The 24,009-nt window shown below is 36.3% G+C and overlaps 1 protein-coding gene and 1 long non-coding RNA gene across 4 annotated transcripts in view; one reads left to right on the top strand and one right to left on the bottom strand.

Annotated features, from left to right (window-relative positions):
• The first annotated feature begins 6,952 nt into the window (after window positions 1–6,952).
• Window positions 6,953–8,385, top strand: LOC127178994 (uncharacterized). 2 transcript variants are annotated; one of them, XR_007829461.1, is made up of 4 exons: window positions 6,953–7,013; window positions 7,593–7,720; window positions 7,874–7,922; window positions 8,333–8,385. It is a non-coding gene; the product is annotated as an uncharacterized LOC127178994 (long non-coding RNA). The 2 variants fall into 2 exon arrangements; XR_007829460.1 differs by lacking the exon at window positions 6,953–7,013 and having other exon boundaries at window positions 7,168–7,720.
• A 7,902-nt stretch (window positions 8,386–16,287) lies between these two features.
• Window positions 16,288–24,009, bottom strand: part of grik3 (glutamate ionotropic receptor kainate type subunit 3) — a 157,954-nt gene continuing 150,232 nt past the window's right edge. For both annotated transcript variants that reach the window (XM_051131333.1, XM_051131334.1), the window contains one exon: window positions 16,288–23,757. In XM_051131333.1, coding sequence (XP_050987290.1) covers window positions 23,329–23,757 — 429 coding nt within the window. In that variant the 3' untranslated portion in view covers window positions 16,288–23,328. The remainder of the gene's footprint in view (window positions 23,758–24,009) is intronic.

A 24,009-nucleotide genomic window follows, 5' to 3' on the forward strand; every position in this document is an offset into this window, starting at 1 on the left:
TTTTTATCTAACATTTGCTTTTGTTAAGACTATCAGTTAGGTTTAGCATAGGTAGCACTTTATTTTTGGACTCGATAGAGTTTAGAGCCACTTGCACTGTAATTAAACTGCAATTATAATAAAACATTTTCAAATTCATGTTCCGATAAAACTGAACATGCTTTTAGAGACACTCACTAGGCGTTTCACTTTGAATGTGAAAAAACAACAGGCACATTTTTTTCCAAATAAGTCTGGGTTGCAGTAAACATAACTCTGGCAATGGGTTTATTTTTATGTGCATTATCTTAGCTGTACGGAAACACTCTCCTACAAACAGCATTCTATTAGGCAGAAACCAAAAAGATCACTGAATGTGTGCAATATATTTTAATTAATTCATGTAAGGTAAACATTGACCAGCAGACAAGTCAAAATGAATAGTCTGACACAGCATAAACTCTAGCATATAGGCCCTTTAAACGAATCTAAAAGAACTGCCAATGAATAAATGTCGAATTTACCAATTTAGCCCTTTTTTCTCATTCAGGAAGCGCTCCATCATGGCATTCACTCACATGAGGGTTTCTTTCTGAGCAGCTGTTTGGGGTTATTGATGACCGCATTAGAATTCTGCCTGCAGCACACGCTGTGCAATGGCAAAACTTGCCCATATGCAACAGCACTAACCGTCACCCTGGCCCAGTCAACCACCTCGATTGTGAAATAGAATTTCATTTGCAAACTGATTCTACAGGGAAAGAAGGAGGAGTTACCGAGGGTCTGCTGTCCCACAGTCCCAAAACGGAGGCTTCTCAGTGTCTGTGCGCACAATGTTTAATTACCTTTCCCTGCCTCTCAATCTGACATCTTCACATTACAGTCTGTTACAGGCTCGTGCTGATAATTCTCTTGTTTGAGGACCTCCTGACACAGAGTGATTTTAACTGACAATGGTAATTGCACCTGATATTTTCACTTGTATTACAGAAAAATATACTGTAGAAATATATTTCCATATTTGCTTTCATTTCAAGGGCACAGAATTCAAGTCAGCTTGAAATCAAAATTGAGCCTATTTACTCTCTTATTATGTTCCTGGTCTTATCGTTCATTTTTGTTGCAGGGGAAAAATGCTCTCATAATCCTTCAGAAATGTAAATACAAGGGTGCGTTTCCTGAAACCCTCTTAACACTATGTCATCCTTAAGTTATACCTAAAGATGTACCTTATCGTTAACACGTTTCCTAAACATTCTTAGTCAAGTGTACCTTCTGTAAGTCACACTTTCGTAAGGTTGGTCTGGACCACTCTTAGCTATACCTCATCACTGTTGACAGTTCATCTCAGTCTGAATATAATTCTGAAGTTGTAGTACACCCAGTGTTCAATCATAGGCTAACTGAAGTGTTTTAATGCAAAGAATAAACCTGTCATTACACTGATGGTTGTTAGCTTTTTTTATTATGTTATCCAAAGGTGCATCAGCTGGCAAACCATTAGCAAGTAAAGGCTTAGGACGAGTCTGTTTAAAGGGAATGATTGTATTGGGAAGTTTGGTCAAACTATGACAGTGCAACAGCATGGTTGTGCTAATAATAAAAACGGCACTGTCTGAAGAGCCATTTAGTGGATGTGCTCTAAAACTGTGGTCTCCTGGCTACCACATCAGAAGCCACTAAATAAATAAAATAATTAATATGGTTACGCGTTCACACTCTCATTTCGATATTATATAAAATATCCAATGTTGGATTTAGTTTGCAGTTTGCATCCCATGAGATCCCATATTTCTAAGGTGCTTCTTGTTAAAAAGCAGTCTTTTTTCTCTCTTTTTTTTTTCCTTTTGTTAAAAAGACGTGTAGACATGCTCTAGACATGTATTGTTCTTTCTTGGTTTTCTTCCCTGATATGATGCATGTTATAAAGTGAAAGTAAAAGTTTCACCCAAGTTTGGTGTGTTCTAAGAGGAAATAGTGTTGCGTCTTTATTTAAAATCAACACTTCTTTTATAAAGCACACCGCTTTCTCACATAACCTTGCATAGAGTGAATAATCCATTCTCGAGCCATCAATATCAACCAATTCAGCACCACCACCATGGACAGCACCTGGTAACATTGCACGTAAGAAAGTATACCTTAAGCAACCTCCTGAGGTATAGTTCGAAGAACATGCGTTAATTATGACTCTTGGATGGCCTTTTCAAATAGTTCACAAACAACAGTTTAGTGTGAACCTGTATACACCGTTTTTTTATGTATACTCTATAAGCCATTATGTTTCTGTATGTTGAACTGTAGAATTCTTTAAATCATTGAAGTCTTGTAAGAAGCATGGTCACAGTACTGCTTTGTAACAAAAAAAATGAAGATATGCTAGCTAAGAAAGAAACTAGTTACAAACATGCCAGATTTCATTGTCTCATTGTAATATAAGACTTATAGTTGTGCATATATAATGAACTCAAATAAATGTGGTGTCTATCGTGTTTATGGTGTCATCTGTTTTTTGATGGATTCCCACGTTAGGATGCCATATGGAGAATATAAATTATACAGCTAGCTATTTCTTACAGAAGACAAGGTATATGGGTTGATCATTACATTTTAATTGGCAACAGTAAAACAGCTCGGCAGTGATAATGACAGCAGTGCACTTTTCATTGGACATTTATAGGCCTCGACATAAAACACTGAAATTTGAATACCACTGACACATTCATAATATGAGTTGATGTCTGTATTACCCGAATCGCAACCAGTACTATAATCAAGACAGCCGTTTTAACAGTATAACTGCATCTTTTTAATTCACTACGAATGTGTTAGCACACTGAGCCTGATAAAACTGAATAAACAATCCAGTTTTGCAAGTAGTCAGTTAGTGGATGCTTTTATCCAAAGTGACTTCCAGCACACTTGTTACAGGGTCAATCCCCCTGGAGTAAAATGGGGTTAAGTGTCTTTCTCAAATTAAAGGGCACATGGATAATAGCTTATGGCTTAGTTATTGGAGAAACAAACTTGTTAGCTTCTGGGTTTTGTGTCCTGGGCTTTATGCATGGCACCACGACTTTCTCTGCTTTTGTCATTTTTTTGTTTGACAAAGATGAATATGAATGTCTTGTGAGACTGTAGATTTTTAATCTTTTTAGTGAGCTGTCTATAACAGACAGCATTTTAAGACATCATAGGGGTGCTAACGATGAGAATACTGTTCAAAACTCTATCAACAAAATTATACTGCTTTGTAAGACACATTATCTTAAAAGTTTCTAAGGTAGCACTGATTTTATCCTTTGAAGACAATCTCAAAATATATTGCAATTACATTCAAGCTTTGTTACATATTTATTACACATTTATTACAACACGCTAACCAAAAAAATATCCGTTAAAGGGTTATATCCAGCAGATATTCTCCAAAATGGTGTTATGCTGATGTGGGGGGAGATGAATTGTTGAATAAAATCTTTTTTTTTTTTTTTTTATTTGCTCGCAAAAAGTATTCTCTTCAATTCAGATTGAACCACTAATTGCTGATGGACTACTTTGGCGATGTCTTTCATACTTTTCTGGGTCTTGACAGTGGTGTTTACCTGGCAGTCAATGGGACAGTGACGAGCCTCCCCGTTTTTCATCCAAAATATCTTAAATTGTGTTCCAAAGACGAACTAAGCTTTTACGAGTTTGGAACGACATGGGGGTAAGTGATTAATGACAAAATTTTCATTTCAGGGTGGGCTAACCCTTTAAAGATTCCAGATGAGTCAGGAAATGTTGACTGTAAGTTAATTACAAAGTACTTTTATGTAGGATTGAGTTAGCAATGTCAAATTGTTTTGGAATCAACTGTGAATGGAGTCTGTCATGCATTTCTCACAAGACACACTGTGTGGTGCACAGATCCTGTCTATCAAAAATGTAACAAATCACTTACTAATGAGGTTTAGTTTAGGACAGGATGCTGCCTTAGAAGATGTCTTCTTATTTATTTATTTTTTGTTTGCTTGCTTGCTTTACAAAACTCTACAATGTGACATGTTGTGATTATCTTGAACTAGAGTTTAATGCTAGGAATCTCTCAAATCTGCAAAGAGGATAAAACCAAAGCTTTTCATGAGGCAAAAGTGTTCCATATGAAAATTAATAACTAGAGGAATGTAAAAATCATAAAAGTAGAAAATCACCTTTTTTACTTACACGGTATTATATAATAAATCTCTACTGAAAGACCGCCAGGAAACTGCTCTGACAAAATGAAACCACCTTGAACTTCATTTTAGTACTTTTTTAAAGTGAGCTTTTACTTTTTTGGGGACACTGAAGTGAAATGTTATTATGGCATATCCAGCAACATGCACAGGCAGAGAACATCCCTGCCAAACAGCAGTTTGAATCCAGAATTAATTGATCTGAACTACTACAGTCTCCATGAGATAGCAGTCATCGCTGCCAGCACCATCCAACTGTCACTTCCTTATTGAATATTTATGAGGGCTTCACACGACAAAACGTTTGCCTTGTTGTATTTCCCATTTCTGGATGCTCCGCACTGTCACACTCTTTCCGGTTTGTAAGTGTGACATTTCTGATATTCAAGGAGCTTGTAGGAAGTGACGGAAAACTTGAGTCAGCAGACAAGAGATGTGTCATTGTACAGCTAAAATTGGCCTTCACACCTCATAAAGTCACTCTGTATATTGCAAGTCCTTCGGAAAAGTAGGAAGGGCTGCACCATCCCTATTTTTTGAAAGACATACAGATATATTTGTTTTGTTCTGGTGAAGTGGTGAAGCAAGACCTCTGTGGTAAAGCTAGTGGACCTAGGACATGGGTGTCCAATCTTGCTACTAGAAGGCCATCATACTGCACAATTTATTTCCAGTAATAATTAAACACACCCCAACCAGCTAATTATGGTCTTCCAAATTACTAGAAAGTTCCATGTTGGTATGTTGAGGCTAATTCTACAGGTAACTGGACCACTAGGAGCAGAATTAGACTTCCCTGACCTAGGACATTGTGTTAAAGTCAGCACAGACTGGTTTTTGCAATCTATTTTATTTTTCTAATTGGATGCATCATAGAACAGGATATTCAAAAAGGAGAAATGTAGGAGAAACTGTTCTTGTTTCATATTTGATGTGCTCTTAATATGTCAATAGACACCTAAAATAAGCCTGTTCATCATATAAAGTGATAATGTCTCTGATTATGTTTACACTGTTTCATGAACTTACTGAACTGGAATATTTCGATGGAATGAACTTGCAATGGAAGTAAAGCAAATGGAAAATCTCTTAGGTTTCATTAAAATTCATTAAATTAAAATAAGCCTTGTGGGTTTTGGAATGAAATGAGACTGAATTTTCATTTTGGGGTAAAATATACTCTTAAGAAGCCTGGTGGGAAAACCAGCATCTCAGACCAGCATTCAAAAACAACATCCAAAGAGAACCAGCAGGTCTGATGTTTAAAATTGAAACCACTGATAAAAAATGCAGGCTCTTGTATGAAGTGAAATCTCTTTCATTGTCACAGCTACCATAACCATGCACACTACAGAGCTGTTCAAGACTGAAGCACACTAGTACCAAAACAAAGATCCACGGACATCAGCAAATCAGCAGCATCTATGATGGAGGACCCACACTTATTCTAAAAGAGCACTGATTATATAATAACCCTTGGAATGAGTGTATGTGTTTGAATAATACCTTTTTGGATTATCATTTATAGGGTTTGGCAGGACAGGTTGAAAACAGCATAGTAGACAAGTCCCTCAGGGCCATTGCTGGAGTATTTATGAAGTGGACACAGGTGTAGTTCATCGCATTTTTATCACTATTTTTCAACACAGGCTCACTGGAAATATGTGCTTGTGGCAACGTTTCTGCAACACTAATATAACCTGCTTTACTGAATATTTCTTGTCAGTTGCAAAGTGAAAAGTCCTGTGAGTGGTGCTAAAACAGCTAAAGTTTTGCTTCGCTTTTGTTATGTTGCTTTAGGTACGCATTGTGGCGGTTCAGAATTCAAGTGCCCGGGAAATGTTGCTAAAAGGTTAATGCTCTATCATGTTGGAAAATAACAAACACCCTACACTGTCCTGCATACCAACCCTGCTCAAACACACCTGCCTGTAATTATCATGTTACCCTGAACACCCTGATTAGTTGGTTCATGTGTCTTTTATTGGGGCTGGAGCTGAAATATGCAGGACAGTAGCTCTCCAGGAGCAGGGTTGAAAACCTCTGCCCTACACCAAACCCACCCCTAAACCCACCTGACAGTGTTAACGTATGCAAAAGTTATACACAATGCCTAGTTCTTTCATGAAACTCTACACTGTTAGATTTTACATGTAAATTTCTGTATTTTTTTTTTACAGTATTTTACCCTTTTTCCATTATACGGTGAAATACCTGTTGTTTTACAGATATTTTCTGTATTTTAAATTTCCACCATTAAATTTACAGATAATTGTTTGTATTTTGATATTACATACATTTTGTTTTTTAAAAGGAAATTTTCTGTATTTTTACAGAGTAATGTGTAATTTAACATAAAATGTCATGTAATAATTACAGATTATTTCCGTAAAAATTAGAAAAAAATGAACCACATATCATTTAGTCAAAGTGTTTTTATTACCATTGAAGGTCGTTAATTATGTTAAGGTTAATGTGAGGTTTTAAGGTCAAACAATAGTATTTGTACATACAATACATGTACTGTTAGTAAACAGTAGGTTTAAAGAGTGTGTTCGCGCGCGCGCCCGCGCACAATCCGCTCATGAACGCAGATTCAAATTTGCCGCTAGTTTCGCTCCGCCCACGACGGTTGGCTGAGTTGTTTCTGTATTGGACAACAAGGATGGCACAGCGCGCGGGAATGCTTTGAATTTATTTCAGCTCATCCATTCGGAAATGTGTGAGAAAATAACGCGCTCTTTCTTCAGTGAACCTGTTTCACCAACTGCAACAAATTCGGACAATACTACAGCAGACATCATCACAACCACTGAGGTGAGTCTTTCATACATGTAAACGATATTTTTATAGTGTAGCTGCGCATTTGTGTTATTTAGTTTTGAAGGTAACATTAGCATTTATAAACAAGTTTTTCGTAGTTATTCGTATCAAAATCCATATATGTGTATATAACCTTAAAGTCTTTGCTTATCCGGAAGTACCCGACAGTTTTTCAAACTCTTAAAACGCGGGACATTTTGAAACGCTGAAAGTGACTAAGTGATATCAGAAACTGTTTTTATAGTGAATTCAGTAGCTGTTCACTTTATTGATTATGAATATGAACGCAGCATGATAACGTTAAATCGCAAGGTAGGCGCTTTCACCCTTTTATATTCTCCTGTACATATATTTTTTAAAAGTTCTCAGAATTTGGTCCTCCATTGTCACTAATGTGTTGAATGTTTTGTAATGGTTTTCTATGGGAAATCGCTCAATCTGACTTGCAATTAAAAAGCGCTGCATTCACATTCTGGACGCATTTGCTCGCGTACATCTATATTATGCACGTGTAAGTGCATATTTTTGTCTTATAAGTAATAATAATTGTAATAATCTTTGTGTTCTAATTAGGAATGAAACGCACATCTTGAGGCCTGAGACTGAGTAAACTGTCATTACATATGGGATCGTTGATGATGAAAACTGCATCCATCCTGGACAGTTACACTGCTACTGTAATATGATGCAGCTAAGACAAAGTAAGTAATATAAATTTACTTTCTATAAATTGAGCTAAAGTCACTGTTAACCTCTCCTGCTCAGCTTCCAGATCATTGTCTCAATGGAGTATAGGCTGTAAAGTCTGAATGAAATACAAAGTATTAAATTATTATTATTATTTTTTGTTTCAGGTCGTGTGGAAAGACTGGAGATCTACAGCAGATAAACATGACAATTCAGGTGTGGAACTTTTTTTCAGTTTAAATGGTTCTTTGTGTATATTTTTCAGTTTTATATCAGGTAAGGGGTGAATAAATTAACCATCAGTGTAATTAAAATCAGTGTAAATGGCTGCATGAAAAGATGTCTGTGAATTTTATTGTTTGACAATCATTGTCATTTTATGCAGAAGCAAAAGTTTATAGTTAAACCGTAGTGCTTCCCACTGAGCAAACGTACGTCCAAATGACGTCATTTCAACGTCTTTGTCGGAATATAGACATGATCTGCACGTCGGGTGGACGTCCCATGTTTGTTGGGTTTGTTTCATTATCTGGATCCATATGGGTTACCTTTATGCTTTCTGCAATACATTTGTGAATAATCAGAATGTTGGTATACCCACTTAGATGCATTTTATGCCTCAACAGATCTTGGACTCCAAAAGTGATTTGCAGAAGACATCTTGGAATGCATGGGGGTGAGTAAAACAAGATAATTTTCAACTTTGGGTAGGGCTGGCTATTGTTTTTTGATACTTTTTAGGCACTCACCAAATTGCCTCAAAACTATTGAGTATCAAAAAATGTCATGTTTGAAGTATTAAATGTCTTAAATTTAATACTTCAACATCAGTGAAACAGTAAACATGCAGAATGCTTTATGTGCCTAAATCAAGTGCTGGTCACTGGCTGTGGCAAGGCATCAAGGGCTTTAAAATTCAGGAACCAGTATTGAAATCAAAGTATCGTTATTGATATTGAACATTTTTGCACATCATGTTTACATTAATTTTTGGATTAACTAGGACCATTAAAACATGTCATTTGGGCCTAGAGTTTAAAATAATTGGGTCTGTCATTCAGAAACATGGCTTTTAATATTACTACTATTGTAGTGACACACATCTCTCCCTTTCATTTCAGCTGGATTTTCTGATGCTTACTGCTCGCATCTCTGCCTCCTGAACAGAAATGCCTTGCTGGATGTTGAATGACCATCAACTCAACCTTGCCAAGACAAAACTGCTCATGTTTTCAGCCAGACCAACCTTGGTGTTAAAATGGACACATATGAACTTCATTGACCACATCACAGTGGCCCGATCCTGCAGATTTGCCCTTATGGGGCATGCAACAGAACTGCTTGTCCAAGCTCTTATTTTCTCTCCATTCACATCACATCACAAAGAGGTACAAATTCACTTTCACAGACCTTTACTTTGACTGTTTGATGCTGTCGTTATAAACTGCCTAACTCTGCCCATTTTCAAGAAATGGCTAAAAAATTTTTTTTTTTTTTTTTCATGAACGCTTGACCAATTAAACAGGTAGTTCACCCAAAAATCGAAACGAGCCTATGATTTACTCACCCTCAATCCATTGTATGTGTACATGACTTTCTTCTTTCAGACAAACACAATCGGAGTTATATCAATAAACATCCTGGCTCTTTTAGGCTTTAAATTGGCAGTGAATGTCTGCTATGAGTTTGAAGCTCAAAGTGCATCTATCCATCATAAACAAACTCAACATGGCTCCGGTGGATTAATGAAAGCCCTCAAAGCACAGCGTATTTTACACCTTATAAAATAAAATAACTAATGTTCAGGTCAAACAGCCATACAGAGTCAACTTAAGCATAACTTGCATTTTGCTGGAAGCAAGTTTTTTTTTTTTTTTTTTTTTTATTTTTTACTTTAAAAAGTGTAAAATATGGTTTGCTTCAGAAGGGATTTATTAACCCCTGGAACTATGTAGAGTACGTTTATGAAGGATGGATGCACTTTTGAGCTTCAAACTCATGGCAGCCATTTACTGCCATTATAAAGCCTGGAAGAGCCAGGGTGTTTATTGATATAACTCTGATTGTGTTTGTCTGAAAGAAGAAAGTCATATACACAGAAACTATCCCTTTAATACTAACACTTTCTGTTTATTAAAAAAACTGCTATGTCTACTGTGTTAGACTAACTGGGATATTGTATGTTGCTTTGGATAAAATGTCATTGTAAATGTATACAGGTATACTGCAGTTGTCTCTTGTATGTAGATATTTTTGCATGTTCTAAATTATGTACTAAACATGTTTCCTATAATTTTATTATTCATTTAACTTGACATACAATGCTTTTGTACAATGACTAATACTGTGACTGTAGAATATGTTGTTAATTTTACAGAAGTTGGCTGAAAATGTTGCTGTTGTTTTTATGTATTTCTGAGTACTGTGCTGTATTCTCTACTGTCCAAACATTTTAAACTGTAATATTTCTGGAAAATGAATGATTAAAATGTATATCTACAGACATTGTCTTTGTATTACGAATTTACAACATTTTTATGCAACATTTCTTGATTATTGTAGTTAATAGTATCTGTATTTTAACAAAATGATTGCAGGTAGACATAAAATAACTTCTAAATACCTTTTAATTTTCCTGTAAAAAGAAGGATTAATCCTTTAAAAAATATGTGTTTACTCTGTTTTTATAAATTATTTCTTAGTTATTGTACATGTAAAAACGGTAGTTTAAAAGTAAATTACTGTAGATGGACAGATCAGTTCTATAAAATAACTAATTAAAACCTTAAATTTATGGCAATTAACCTGAAAGTTGTTTGTTTTCCATGTAATTTAACATAATTTTATTATCATTAATAATATTATCAACGATAATTTACTGTAATTTAATGTGTTTTGACCATAAAGTTTATTCTGTATTTTTACAGTTTTTGCTTGTAATTTTGAGAAATGGTGATTTTCTGTAATTTAACGGAATATCTCTGGAATCCCTGCTGCCAGACTTTTTGCCGTTTTTTTACAGGATTTTTTTTTTACAGTGTAGATGCGCAGGCTGACAGGTGTTAACGTAACGGATGATATTCACAGTCTTATACGACTTGGCACAAGCTGATTGGTTCATGTCGCGTACACAGCCAATGGGTTTGCGCCTTTACTTTTAAATGGCTGGTTGACATTCACTTGAGCCTTTTGCAGTGCGCTTTCAGAGTTCCTCTGAAACCCTCCACCTTCCCCAGCTCCACCTGTATAGATGTGATGCGGGTTATGTTATATGCTATTTGTGCAGCAGCAGTATGTCTTCAATACTTACAGCGCCGCATTGCCATATGCTTTGGCAATAGCAAGTTCCTTTACTTACCTGTAGCAGCAGCAGCAATAATCTACAACTACAGCAATAACTAACAGCAGCAGCAACTCAGCAGCATAGCAGATCTATTCCACCAAGACCAAATACATTAACATCGTCATATCCATATCAGTACCCATAGCCTTGTGGTTAGTGCACTGACATAAAGGACAATTGTGTCACTGTGACCCGAGTTCGAATCCCACTTCAAGGTCCTTTGCTGATCCTGTTCCCCTCTCTTCTCCCAGTACTTTCCTGTTAGCTCTTCACTGTCCTCTCATAATAAAGGTGTAAAAAGCACATAAAATTATAACTTAAAAAAAAAAAACAAAGAACATTGTCATATCCATTACCATGCTAAAATCTTCCGAAAGTTATCATGGAAGAAATGCATTTGCTGATGCAACCATGCTATTTTAACTGCTTTCTACGTGGGTTTGAGCTGTTTTGTTGAACTGTAGTTTCACATATTTTGTACTGGAGTGCTTCACCTCAAAAGTGCAATGTGTGAGCTACCGCGGAAACTTATTGCGTTAGAAAACTCATACATATGAAGCTGTATATGTGATGCTAATGTTCAAAATGATCAGTTTTCCATTCTTGTAGCATGTTAAAATTGTTTTAAAGTAACACAATATTGTGTGTGTAATTGTTTGGAAATGAGGCTTTCTTTCTCATAACTCTGGTACTGTAAATCATAATGTGCATGAAAAGGAATTAAAAGTTGTCCAAGTTTTGCTGCCTCTAGTGTTCATTTCAGCTGAAAACTGCAGCAATTTTATGTATAGTAGTTTGAGTTTTACAAAAATGTAGTTAGAGGCACATATTTCCAATGAGCCTGGGCAGCTATTTTTATTAGTTTAATAATTGAAAACCCAGAATTTGTTTTACATTATTATTAAAGGGGTCATCAGATGCCCATTTTCAACAAGTTAAGATTCTTTAGGGTCTTAATGGAAAGCCTATAACATACTTATTACAAAATCTCTCAATGGTAGTGTAAACAACACCCTTTTTACCTTGCCAAAATCAGCTCTGCAGAAATCTGGCCATTCTATTGCATGTTCCTTTAAATGCTAATGAGCTCTGCTCACCCCGCCCCTCTCTTCTCTCTGTGAAGTGACGAGCCAACCTTTGAGGCTGTTTACTTTAGCCACATTTAGCCACAGAACTTGCTAACTAGCACATTATTAACAAAGGCGATTTGCAAAGATGCATAAAAAAAACCCCTTACACTCACTTCTGCTGTAGGTGAAGCTGGATCACGAATGATTTGTGCGAACATAGACACATTTAGATAGATCAGGGGCGCTTTCACAAACAAAAGTAATGTTAATCCTCTGCGTCTTTAGCAGCTCAGATGTCGGGAGTAAATGACGACTGCTATGTTCATTGTTATATCCAACAAAAGAACACCTCAATCAGAGACATTCATATCTTCCCCTGCACCGGAGTCTGTTCTCAGCTCACTCAGCTCATCAGGGCGGGTTTAAGGTAAGACAGCAGTGTCAATCAACTATCATGGGAGCGGCCTCTGTGGATGTGACGTCACACAGACAAGAATCTGAGAATGGCTTGGTTTAAAAAAGGGGATATTATTTTTACAAATGAAATAAAAACAACAGGGTTGATTTTTATCACTATAGGGTGGATGTGTACATACAATGCCAACACACATTTATTTTCAAACAACATGTAAAAGTGAATTTTGCATCCGATGACCCCTATAATGACATTAATGTGCATATGCTATACTTCTTTAAAATAAATATCAGTATTTATATATTTATTTATACATTTGGCATTTATATGTTGGCATCAAATGAGACTTAGGTGTCCTAATACAAGCCCAAGCCAAGTGCAAACTAAATTTTAAAGTCTATATTACAGTGGATTACAAAAGCCAGATGGGTCTTCTCACCTAAAATGACTTCAGGTTCCAGTACAATCCATGACTGTACATTACCTTGACAAAGTTCCTTTCCCATGCTGAAAATAAATGGCTGGTCTTCCAGGTTTCTTGGACATCAAAAGACTAGCTGTAGGCATTCGGCAACCTTGGAAATGACACACAAGCAGTTTTTCTCCTCAGGAAAGAAGGCGGGAAATATCAGAAGTTTGCATTTGATGAAGAGCCTCTTCAGAAACCTGCAGCAGTCCCACAGGAAACAGACACTGAACACAAGGCTTGTCATCTGACATTAACCCCTGTAAATCAAAACTGAATCTGATTTTAAATAAGCACAGAAGGATGTGATGTTATATAACTGGCACCGAATCTACAACATGAGTTACAATAAAGAAACGTCTCACTTGTTCATACATTCTTATAAAGTGAAACTGTTCGAAAAACACTGCTGATAAAATTACATCCAGACTCTCTGGAAAAAAAAAAAAAAAAAAAAAAAAGCTGCATTAATTCTCAGCACAAGAAAATGTGTCAGAGGTGATGTATGTTCTTCAGTTTGACCCAAACTTAAATGATTGCTAATGATGGCCATTACACGTTAGACCTCCGCTGATTTAAAGATGCTAGACGCTCATGATCTCGTATTCCAAGTTATCCTGGAAGTGTATAAATAAATCCCCAACCAATTAACATCATTCCCAGCTGTCTATGATGGATAATGTCCCTAATGATCTCCAGAATGAATTAAATAAATTAATGTTCTTAAAAAAGCACATGCCTTGCAATGAAAACATTCAAGATTGATCGTATCTCACCCATAGCTCACATCTGAAATTATACTCATAAAATCTGACCTCATGCGTTATTTGCATGGACTGGGTAGGATTGAGTATTGAGTAGAATAAGAAAACGAATGAAACTCAACATAAAATGTAAGCTAAGAACTATTAACCCAACCGAGTACAAATCAAACAATATAAACATTCTTTCAACACCACCAGTTCAAATAACTTGTATTCAAATAAAAATAACTTTTTAAATTAATGTCCAAAAATCTACTTTTGTACCCAGTCAACTTTCACTGCATGGACCAAAAAAAAAAAAAAAATAGTTGAAGCATTCTTCAAAATATTATTGTGCTGCTTTCTGCAGGGATGAAAAAAAGAAGTAATATATGAATAAATAAACTCATTTTGCTATGGCTGTTTCTGTCATTGTTGGTTGCATCTGCGTACAGAACCTTTTATTTATTTAACCACATTTTATTTTTTAAAGACACCAAATAATTGACAGCAAATTTTAGAAGTAGTGGGGATGGCATCTGGAAATGATTCAAGCTGTATTCAAACTCAAAAGGTGTTAAAGTCAAGGCACATCCACTAACACTAACAAACATCTTACATTTAGAAAGACTGCTGCTATACACTATATTGGGTACAAAAGAGTTATTGTTGCCGGCTCTGAGGAGGCTTGCAGTGAGGATAGCATCTGCAGCCCTGCTGGGAACAATATCTCCGGTTCAGTCACCTCCTGCGCCAAGGTGAACACCTCTATCAGAGCAAACCCCCTGCTCTGCTTCAGTGCAACTGCACCTTTCACCCATGATTCCACAGAGATGCAGAGAGCGGTGGCTTAACTCATAACAGGTCAGTGATGCATGGCTGCTCAGCTGCAGCAGCGCTCTGCGGAGACATGGACCAGGCCAAGGTCACATGCAAGTTAAGGTCATACAGAGTAACTGCTGGTATTTCTTGAATATGATAGGCTTCCTAGAAAATTATTAGGAGTATTTAGAAAAAAAAAAATCTATCTATCTATCTATCTATCTATCTATCTATCTATCTATCTATCTATCTATCTATCTTTTTCTGCTCTTCTCATGGCCTTTTCTTGCCCTGAGGGATTAATTGATGGTGAAGAGTTCATAAATCTTGCCATTATGAGGGAGTGTCTCCTCACTCATTATTCACTCACAGACCCTGCATTGCATGTCCCAGAGCTCCTTGAAATGTTTGGAGAGATGTCTGAAACCTCCACACAGTCAAGGTTAAATTCACTCCAACTGTCTATCTGCTGCCCCATTTTATTACTGGCAACTTGAAGGTAAATTAACACGAGTAAATCTTCATTCATGCTCACGTGAGGCAGAACAGCCTACATGCCTGGATTACTGATGCTTGCAAAACAGGAAACAACATAGGTTTTATAAGATTAAACTGTAGTTTAACCAAAAATTGTATCATTTACTCACCCTCATGTTGTTCCAAATATGTAAAATATCTATCTATCTATCTATCTATCTATCTATCTATCTATCTATCTATCTATCAGGATGTGCTATCAATGCTATTCTAAAGCTACAGTTAGGATAGTTTGCTGTATTTTTAGATAAAACCATCAATGAAAACCAGCAACCCAGAATATTGCATTTGCAACAGTGAATCATATGATCAAATATCTCAAATGGTTAGACATCCTTGGCATTATAAAAAGCAATCATGAGGTGAAGAGCCAACACCGGTACCATGCATATATCACATGTTTTCCAAACAATGTTACTGGAAATTATTTTTATTTTATTTTATTTTTACAGTTCCATATAAAATATAAAGGAGAATCTTAATTATGTATTAAAAAAAAACTCAAATGCTTCTTTGTCGAGCTCTGACAGAACTGAAGAAAAGGGGATGATTCATTCGATATGTCCCATTATAACTTCCTGTTTTACTGGAAATTACATCAACATATTAAATACTAAATTAAATATTAATGGTAATTTACCAGCAAAAAATTGCATGTTTGAAAGAGCCACTGAAAGAAAGAAAGAAAGAAAGAAAAGTGTTTATATTTCATAATTATATTGAGGAGTGAAGTACACCTTTAAGTGTCCTTGTGGTCATAAATGTATGTATTAGATGTTTCTTCAAACGACGCCACAGAACATTCCAAGAACATTGCGTCTTTCCTCGAACACTATATAAACGTGGGTTTTAGCAATTCACACTGCTGCTCTGTTGTTCTTTGAAGTGAGAGTGGAATGCTCTCCTAGCACGAGTCTCTTTATCTGAGAGCTGCTGAGCTCAGGTGGATGCTCACTTCAAAGAGAGCTCCTGCTACCGGCAAATTAAAACACACCGCACAAGCCAAAGTTCTCCAAAACACTCCTCTCTGTGTTCAGTGTGGCCGATAAAAGACCACAGACTGACCTTCTTACATTATTTCACTGCAGACAAAGCAGAAAACAGACAAAGAGGGGGGAAATCAAATATGAATAAATACCACAGGCAAATATAAACAAAACAGAAGATTTGTAAAAGTTTATTTCGTTTTATTTTTCTTTCTGTTTCAGACAATTTTGTAAAACAGCAATGTTCACATTGTTTCTTTATTCTTTTTATAAAATAGATGTTTATGCTCCGTAAATTGGATTGACTGAATATCCAAAGTAAATGTTCAGTGTAATGCAATTCATACAGATAGAAAAGAATATTTCATGGTCTTTCATCAGATGTGAAGGCATGTGTGATACATATGGTCTTCACTCTGTGTTGCTGCAAACGATACTAAGTCATTAATTACAATTAATGTGTCACAGTGTCAATATATGATTTAATCTAATTCAATAAGAATTTTGTAACCTACCATTGTGTATTTTCCAACATCCTTGTGCTACACACAAGGTGACAACTCTTCATCGAAAGCAAAGGAATAGTTCACAAAAAAATAATATTCTGGCATTACTTCATAACCTTCATGTGATTTTTTTAATTTTTTTTTTGAACATTTTCACATAGCTCTTCTCCATTACAAGAAAAGCTGGCAATGAGCATGTTTGTCAAAAAAAAAAAAAACAAAAAACTGTATTAAAGGTAATGCAGAGGTCTGTTGCTACTATTGGTTTCAGAATAGCTTTGTCAAACCAAACTGAACACTTTATGATTCAAATACTGAAAGTATGACATGTTTACCCGACAGCCAATCATATGAAAGAATTCATGTATGTATGGAAGACTGACAGATCTAGTCTCAAAAAAAAAAAAAAAAAGCTTTTTATTTATTTAGTTAATAACTGATATGCATTAACAACAAACGTATATATTAAAAACATATATAATAATAATAATAATAATAATAATTTAAAAGCTTTATATATTCTAAACATTTTTAATACATAATTAAATAATTTGAATTAAAATGTTCATATGAATTGTCTAATTTTCTCATGTGCAATGCATTAAGGTTGTAACAAAAACATTTAATTTGGAGCAAGAGATACCAAATTGCAACAGATGTGTGTCATTTATTATTATTATTGTTATTATTATTATAAAAATAAATAAAATAAAATAAACCTACCAGGGTAAATGGTCTTAGTATAATAGGCAGTTATAATGAGTTAATAAGTTAAAGAAAAAAAAAAAAGTCACATGATAACTCTATTTGAGTTATTACTGATTCATACAGTAATTCATTCATGAATTATGGTAAATGAATATGTGGAATGGAAAATGAGATTTGAAACCTGGTTAAATTAAACTTTAGTCTGTTCCTCACACAATGTTATGTGAAAAACATTCGCCATTTGTGTTCTATTGAAATAGATTTTGAACATCATGAAGTCAATAATGAGAATTAACTTTCATTTTGGTGAACTATTCCTTTTTTGACTTGTCTCTTTATTCTTAAACCATATAACTCCCTTTATGTACTTTACGGGGTCTGTTTTGTAATACTGTATTAGACAACCAGTCAAAGAAACAGTTTAGTGAACAAGATTTGCACTATGATATCTATGATATATATGCGTTGAATAATAAGTGATCAGACATAGATTAGACAATGTAGAAATGTCTACAGAATCTACTAAGCCTTCTGAACACTGTGGGAGAAAAAAAAAAAAAAAAAAAGAAACAGGAAAATAAAAATAAATAGATAAATAATCCAAATATCCATGATGGGCGTTCATGGAAAGCGATAGAAATGACACGGCGTATTCTTCTCTGAATATTCTGTTATATGTCTTATTTATATACATCTGATATGATTACATTATGTTGCAGAATATCTGGAGGTCTCACATACATCACTCAGATTTCCTATCAACTCCTTCTATTAATGAAACTGAATGTGCTGGAATTGGGGCCTGGGGCTTTAAATTATTGTTCTTTAAATCCATTTGTGTAGTTTCTCGAGAGTAGATTCTATATTACAATATGCATGTACCACACTTGATACAGCACTGCACAAATTATTAAGAAGAGAAGAGCTGAGGAAAAAAATACAGGTAAAAATCATCAGTATTTAGCAAAATACAGTAATTTTCTGTTCATCTAATATATACCCTACTTTGCAAGAGAGTGTTAAAATTACACAGAATTTGAATAACACATATACAATGAGCTTTCACCAAAGAAACATCGAGTCACATGAAGTTATTCTGATCGATACATAATTCACCATAAAAACACAAAAATGCTTTTTTTTCTTTTGTTTTTGCTTTTGTTTTTGACACTGTCCGTTAGATTGACCTCACGGAGGTCTGTCATTGGTCGAGCTGCCGCGGGCGGGCGAGCAGCGGGTGAAGACTCTTAGCACCTACACCTCATCATGAGAACGTTTAGTAGCTTAGTAGGATTTTCCACATGTAGACGACACATGGATTCAACTACCTATGAGAACTGTCACTAAATGCTCGTCTGAAAATTTGCCACGCTCAGAGATGAGAGGGTCCAGTACCGTACATCTGTATTGCAGTTTTGATGTTCAACACGCTTGTATTGCAATTTACTGTAGCCGTCTCTGCATTTGTTCACTCTCTTTATTCACTGACGTATGCAAATGTGAAAGCCGCATTACCCTCTTACACCTGACGTCCCGATTATTTAAAATTCCAGGTTCAGATACATGGGGAGAACAGTCCTGCAAAACAGGCCAAGAAAGCTTCGAAGTGAAGCGCAAATAAATGACTGTGTTAAAACATGACCCATGATAACCACATGGAACCACACAAAGATTTACGAATGATATTATGAATAAAGAATGTGAAGAAAATAAATAAATTGATGCATTTACCGCCACTGGCCCGATTCACTTACATTTCGTCACTGTTTACCCTCATGTCATTTTTAAAGTGTATAATTTTCTGGTTGAGGTTTTAACCAGAATGTTTCAGTTACTCTTTTCAATGCAACAAAAGCGGGAGATTATTCATACTGCCAAACTCCAAATACAACAACAAAGGCACCACAAACAACCATTAACAGTGTAGATTAGAGGCGTCATGCACTTAGTATTTTTGAGGGGGCATGGGAGTGAGATGGGGAGAAGCCCTCTTCATGCATGTCATGTGATTGGCCTACACAGCAGCCACGATAGCACTGTATAACTGATAAAGGCTTATGTTTTATGTATTTTTTTTTGATTATTCAAAATATTCCCAAACGTGTTAACTATATCATGAAATATCTCAATTCTCAAATATGTTTAAGTAAATGCATTTTGCTCCTTTACTGATAATGTTAGTTGATCTACAATGGGAGATGGGCAAGTCTTTTTTTTACATTTTTACCTAAATATTTTACCTAAATACCAGATATGGGTGTCATGCCATAACATATTTTTAATACGACTGACTTTGTATTTAATGTGAATTTTAATAAAAACATTGTATGTATGTAAAGATTTACATTATCAAAGAACATATATACAATAATATAATATAATATAAGATCAGTAAATCAGCCAATTTTGTTTAAATGAAGGATTGCAGAAAAGAGTACACCTTAGATTTTATTCAAATGTATAATATTTGAGTACTTAGTATGTCCTCCAGAACTTAAAGTATACTGCTCTGTCACCTCTTGGCACTGAGTGTACAAATTCATAACAAATGTTTACATCTATCCTGTTTAACTCCTGGAGGACGACCTCCTTGATGCCCTGGTCTTTAATGGGGGGTTTTGCTCAGCTTGTCTCAACAGAATCCCCCACAGTTGCTCAAGAATGTTAATATTAAGTGAAATACATGTCCACTGAAGGATTTTCACCTTGGGAGAATGAATATCTTCATTGTCATGCTGAGAAAATGCCCAATAATGCAGGGAATGAGGGGAGGGTAGCATCTTAAGTTTCAGTTTTTTGTATTACATCACACAGTGGTGTGTAAATTCATGACAGCACTGATAAAGCACAACTCCCTTACACCTTCAGCACTCACACATAACTATATAAGAGCTTTACTACCACTGAACGTCATTGTGGGTACCAGGCACTGCTCACTGTACTCCTCCTCTAGCAACACTAGAACATTTTGGATGCTTTTGGATCCGAAATGATTGACTTGGTCTCTTGACACCAGAGTATGGATTCCCAGAAGTCTATATTTTGTAAATATGGCTAAATGAGTTTATTGTGCTTTGGCTACAGTAGGTAATTCTAGGGGTGACAACAACCATCCATGTCACTTTTTACAGGCTGCGTTGTACTCTGTGAGATAAAGTGTCACTCTTTTCATACCTTTTGCCGGCTCTAAAACACTTGCATGGTATTTCTTCTGCTCTTTTTCTAACGAAAATTCTCTCATCACTAAATGAAAACTTAAAGTGAAGACCTGATTATTTTAGGAGCCTTGTCACAAGTCCATTGTTTTTGAATGTCGGTGCTACTTCTGCTATATTTTCACACTTAAAACAATAATTTGGTATTCCTCTTGTACCACTGTCCTCTTTTATGCTAAGCAACAAGTCACCTGGCAGTTTTCTCCTAAGTGGTTGCATTGCTGCCAGCATTAAGTCTGAGTATGACACTTTTAATTGTCAGGAAATTACTTGTCTTTAAAAGTTTTGGTTCAATATATTTAACTGTTGATCAAAAATAGCCTAAAACCTATACACACATTTTTCTTTGTTTTAATCAGTAACTTTCAGGAGCGTGTACTCATTTTTGCAACTTTTTATCACTTTGATAAGAAAATCTTATTTTGCTGAATAATTTTGACATTCTTCTTCGGTAATTGAGCAAGCAGGCTTGTTGGAACATTATATCTCCAAAGAACCCTAACATATCATCTAAGTTAAGAGTAATTGCTGAATTGGTTACATTTTAGAAGGGGTGTACTCATTTATGCTGTGCACTGTATAATATACTATTGGACTAAAATTCATTATTTTTTGTCTTTTGGAAGCTGCATTCAAAATCCACTTAACTCAAAAATCTATTTTAATAATCATTCAAATTCTATAAGAATAGGGAATCTGGATACCTTTGGAATCACTTTCAGAACTTTTTTTTTGTTCGTTTTTTTTGTCGGATGATCCACAATACAAACATTGACAGCCAATCAGAATCCACTCAACTTTAAGTGGGCTTTCACACTAGCACTTTCTGTGCACTGCCGGGTTTGTTTGAATAACGTAAAAGCTGCATTCTGAAATTCGGGTGTGTACCTGAGTCTGCCTAAAAAGGAAGGTCTGAGGTATGGGTAATGCAAACTCTGTAAGTATGCTTCTGACGTGAATTTAATTGTAATAAATCACAGAAGCGAGCCACAATTAGCGATTCATGAACTGGTCAAACTGTGTATGCGTACTCCTCACTTTCCTGAGAGAGAATTTATATCTCATTTCTGCTTCTGACATTTATTTAAAGCCAAAATCAGTACAAAAAACAAAGCGATCAAGCATTGATTCATTGCCACCCTGATGACGCAAAAGTACCGTGGTTCAAAACCAAAAATGACTGTGTGAACGCAATCCAGCTGGGCAGCAGGAGTAGGATCAATCAAACTCGGGTCTGGACCAAGCAATCAAACCAAGTGTGAAAACGATCTAAAGAGCTTGAGTGGTTTAAGCGGCAGACAACATAACTTGCCACACACAAAACATTACTGATTTTGTCAATGCTATCTTTCAGTTGGTATGGACTTCAGTATAGTTATTGTTCTTGGTGTAAATGAGCCCTAAAGTAGTCCATACTTGTATAAGATATACATTGACATGTTTTCTGCAAATACATGATGGCTGTGAGAAACATTTATCATTATTCGAGATAATCTTTCTCTCTGTCTGGGGTGTGTTGGGTGTCTGTCTTGGGCTAATTTTATGCTGCTTTTTATCCTTTTTTAAGCTTGGCAGTATAAATCACCATCAGCTTTTATTGTATGTCAAAGTGCAGCTTGAACATCCTGCCCAATATCTCATTTTGTGTCTCAGGGAAGAAAAAATAATACTGGTTCCAGAAATGTAGATGAATAGGTGAGTGGGTGATCTTCATAATTTGTTTTTAGTAATCAAAAATTTTTTTTTCCAAAAACCTGACATGAATGAAAGATGAAATAATAATCAAAAAACATCCAGATGTTTTCTGATTAATGCTTTGATGAAGGCCACACCACTTATAAATTCTGTACTTCAAACAAGTTGACGTTGAAAGGTCTCGACGCAGATGCAGATGGAAAAAGCCACTGTAATCATCACCGACTTGTCGAACAGATAGACGGCGAGAGACATTCTCACTCACGTACATCTTAAAATGGTTTAGTTTCCTTTGTATTAGCTCTCCACCATACGGCAAGCTCTGCGTTTGTGTCGAATCCTCTGTATGTACCGTGTGAAGTGAGTATTCTTGATGCGAGGGCTGTGATTCTCAGGAATAACTCATTTAACAAACACAGCGGAGGCAACGTGTCACTCGCTCTCTTGTCTGTAGGGGAAGCTGCGTTTCAAGTGTCTAAATCCATTTGGACGACAGATCTTTGGCAACTGTTGTGTTTATCCGTCATTACCATTAGATCTCGCTGTGTAAAAAACATCTGCTGGCAATGTATGAAGCGCGAATAAATCAAAATGGCTGCAAGTCTTGCTCAAAACTGCCGTACAGAATTGTTACTCGTTTTTCAATTTGTTTAGGTGGCTCAAATGAAATCAACCCTGTTTGTTTGTGCATTTCTGTGGGCGAAGGATGCCGCTACACTCTCTGTAGCCTTCGGGAACTTGCAGTCTAAGGGTTTTCTACTATTCTAGCAGGTCACACTGGCTAAACTGTTCCTACGTCGCTGTTTTGTTGCGTCCCCACCAAAACGCAGACGACAAAATCAAAAGATAAATCGTCAGAACTCTTCAAAATGAACTTGATGTGCTATAAATGATACTCTAAGAAAACTACTTCCATACACGTCTGTCCGTAGTTTCATTTATTGCCATGCTCAAAAAAAGCCTCTTTTCCACATGTTTCCACTTTGTTCCAATGAGAAACATATATTTTCGTTTTGATCGGGGGGCTCCTTCGAGTCAGATCGTGAGCTTCGCTTTTGAGTGCCGTTTGTAAACATCAGACTCGGGCGCGGATAGTTTCGCAGACGTGGCTCGCTCTCACAGGAAGGATACCGAACGGCCTCCCTCTCGCAATGGCATGGTGGGATACATTGGTTTGAGGATGTGGTCACTACCTGGTTTGCTGCTACTGCCACCGTTCTGACTGGCCATTTGGTGTCGGATGTCTCTGCGGTTGATGGTGAATGCCGTAATCATCTCGGAGCCGTAGTCCCTGCTCTCCGGCACGGCGCCGGGGACGTGCCTCAGGTGGCCGTCGCCCAGGCAAGTCATGGAAACACGGGCGTCATCGCGGTGTTGCAGCTCATGTTGTCCTTTCCTGGCAGGCGACGGTCGTTGAAGGAGTGCATGTTGATCACTGCGTCCGTCTTCACCATGGCCGGCGGCTGCCGGTGGAGCTTGTGTTTCACTCGTCTCTCGCACGTGAACGACAGTTTGATCTCTTCCATCACCGCACTGCAGAAAGACCTCTTGATGGAAAAAAAGGGACATGGTGGGGGGAGGACAAAGAGAAAAGAGGAAGTAAGTACGTTCACGTCCATTAGCTGAGGGAGCCATTTCTGAAGAAGTAACTGAGTGTGTCCGCATTTTGAATTGAAATCTGTTTTTTTTTTTTTTTTTACTTTTAAAAGAAGTATCAGCTGCATTTACCAACAAGTCTCCATTTATTTGATCAAAAATGCAGCAGGGTACAACGGAGCAAAAGACGCTTTTGATATT

The sequence above is a fragment of the Labeo rohita genome, chromosome 16 (assembly GCF_022985175.1).
Source record: "Labeo rohita strain BAU-BD-2019 chromosome 16, IGBB_LRoh.1.0, whole genome shotgun sequence".
Classification (NCBI taxonomy): domain Eukaryota; kingdom Metazoa; phylum Chordata; class Actinopteri; order Cypriniformes; family Cyprinidae; genus Labeo; species Labeo rohita.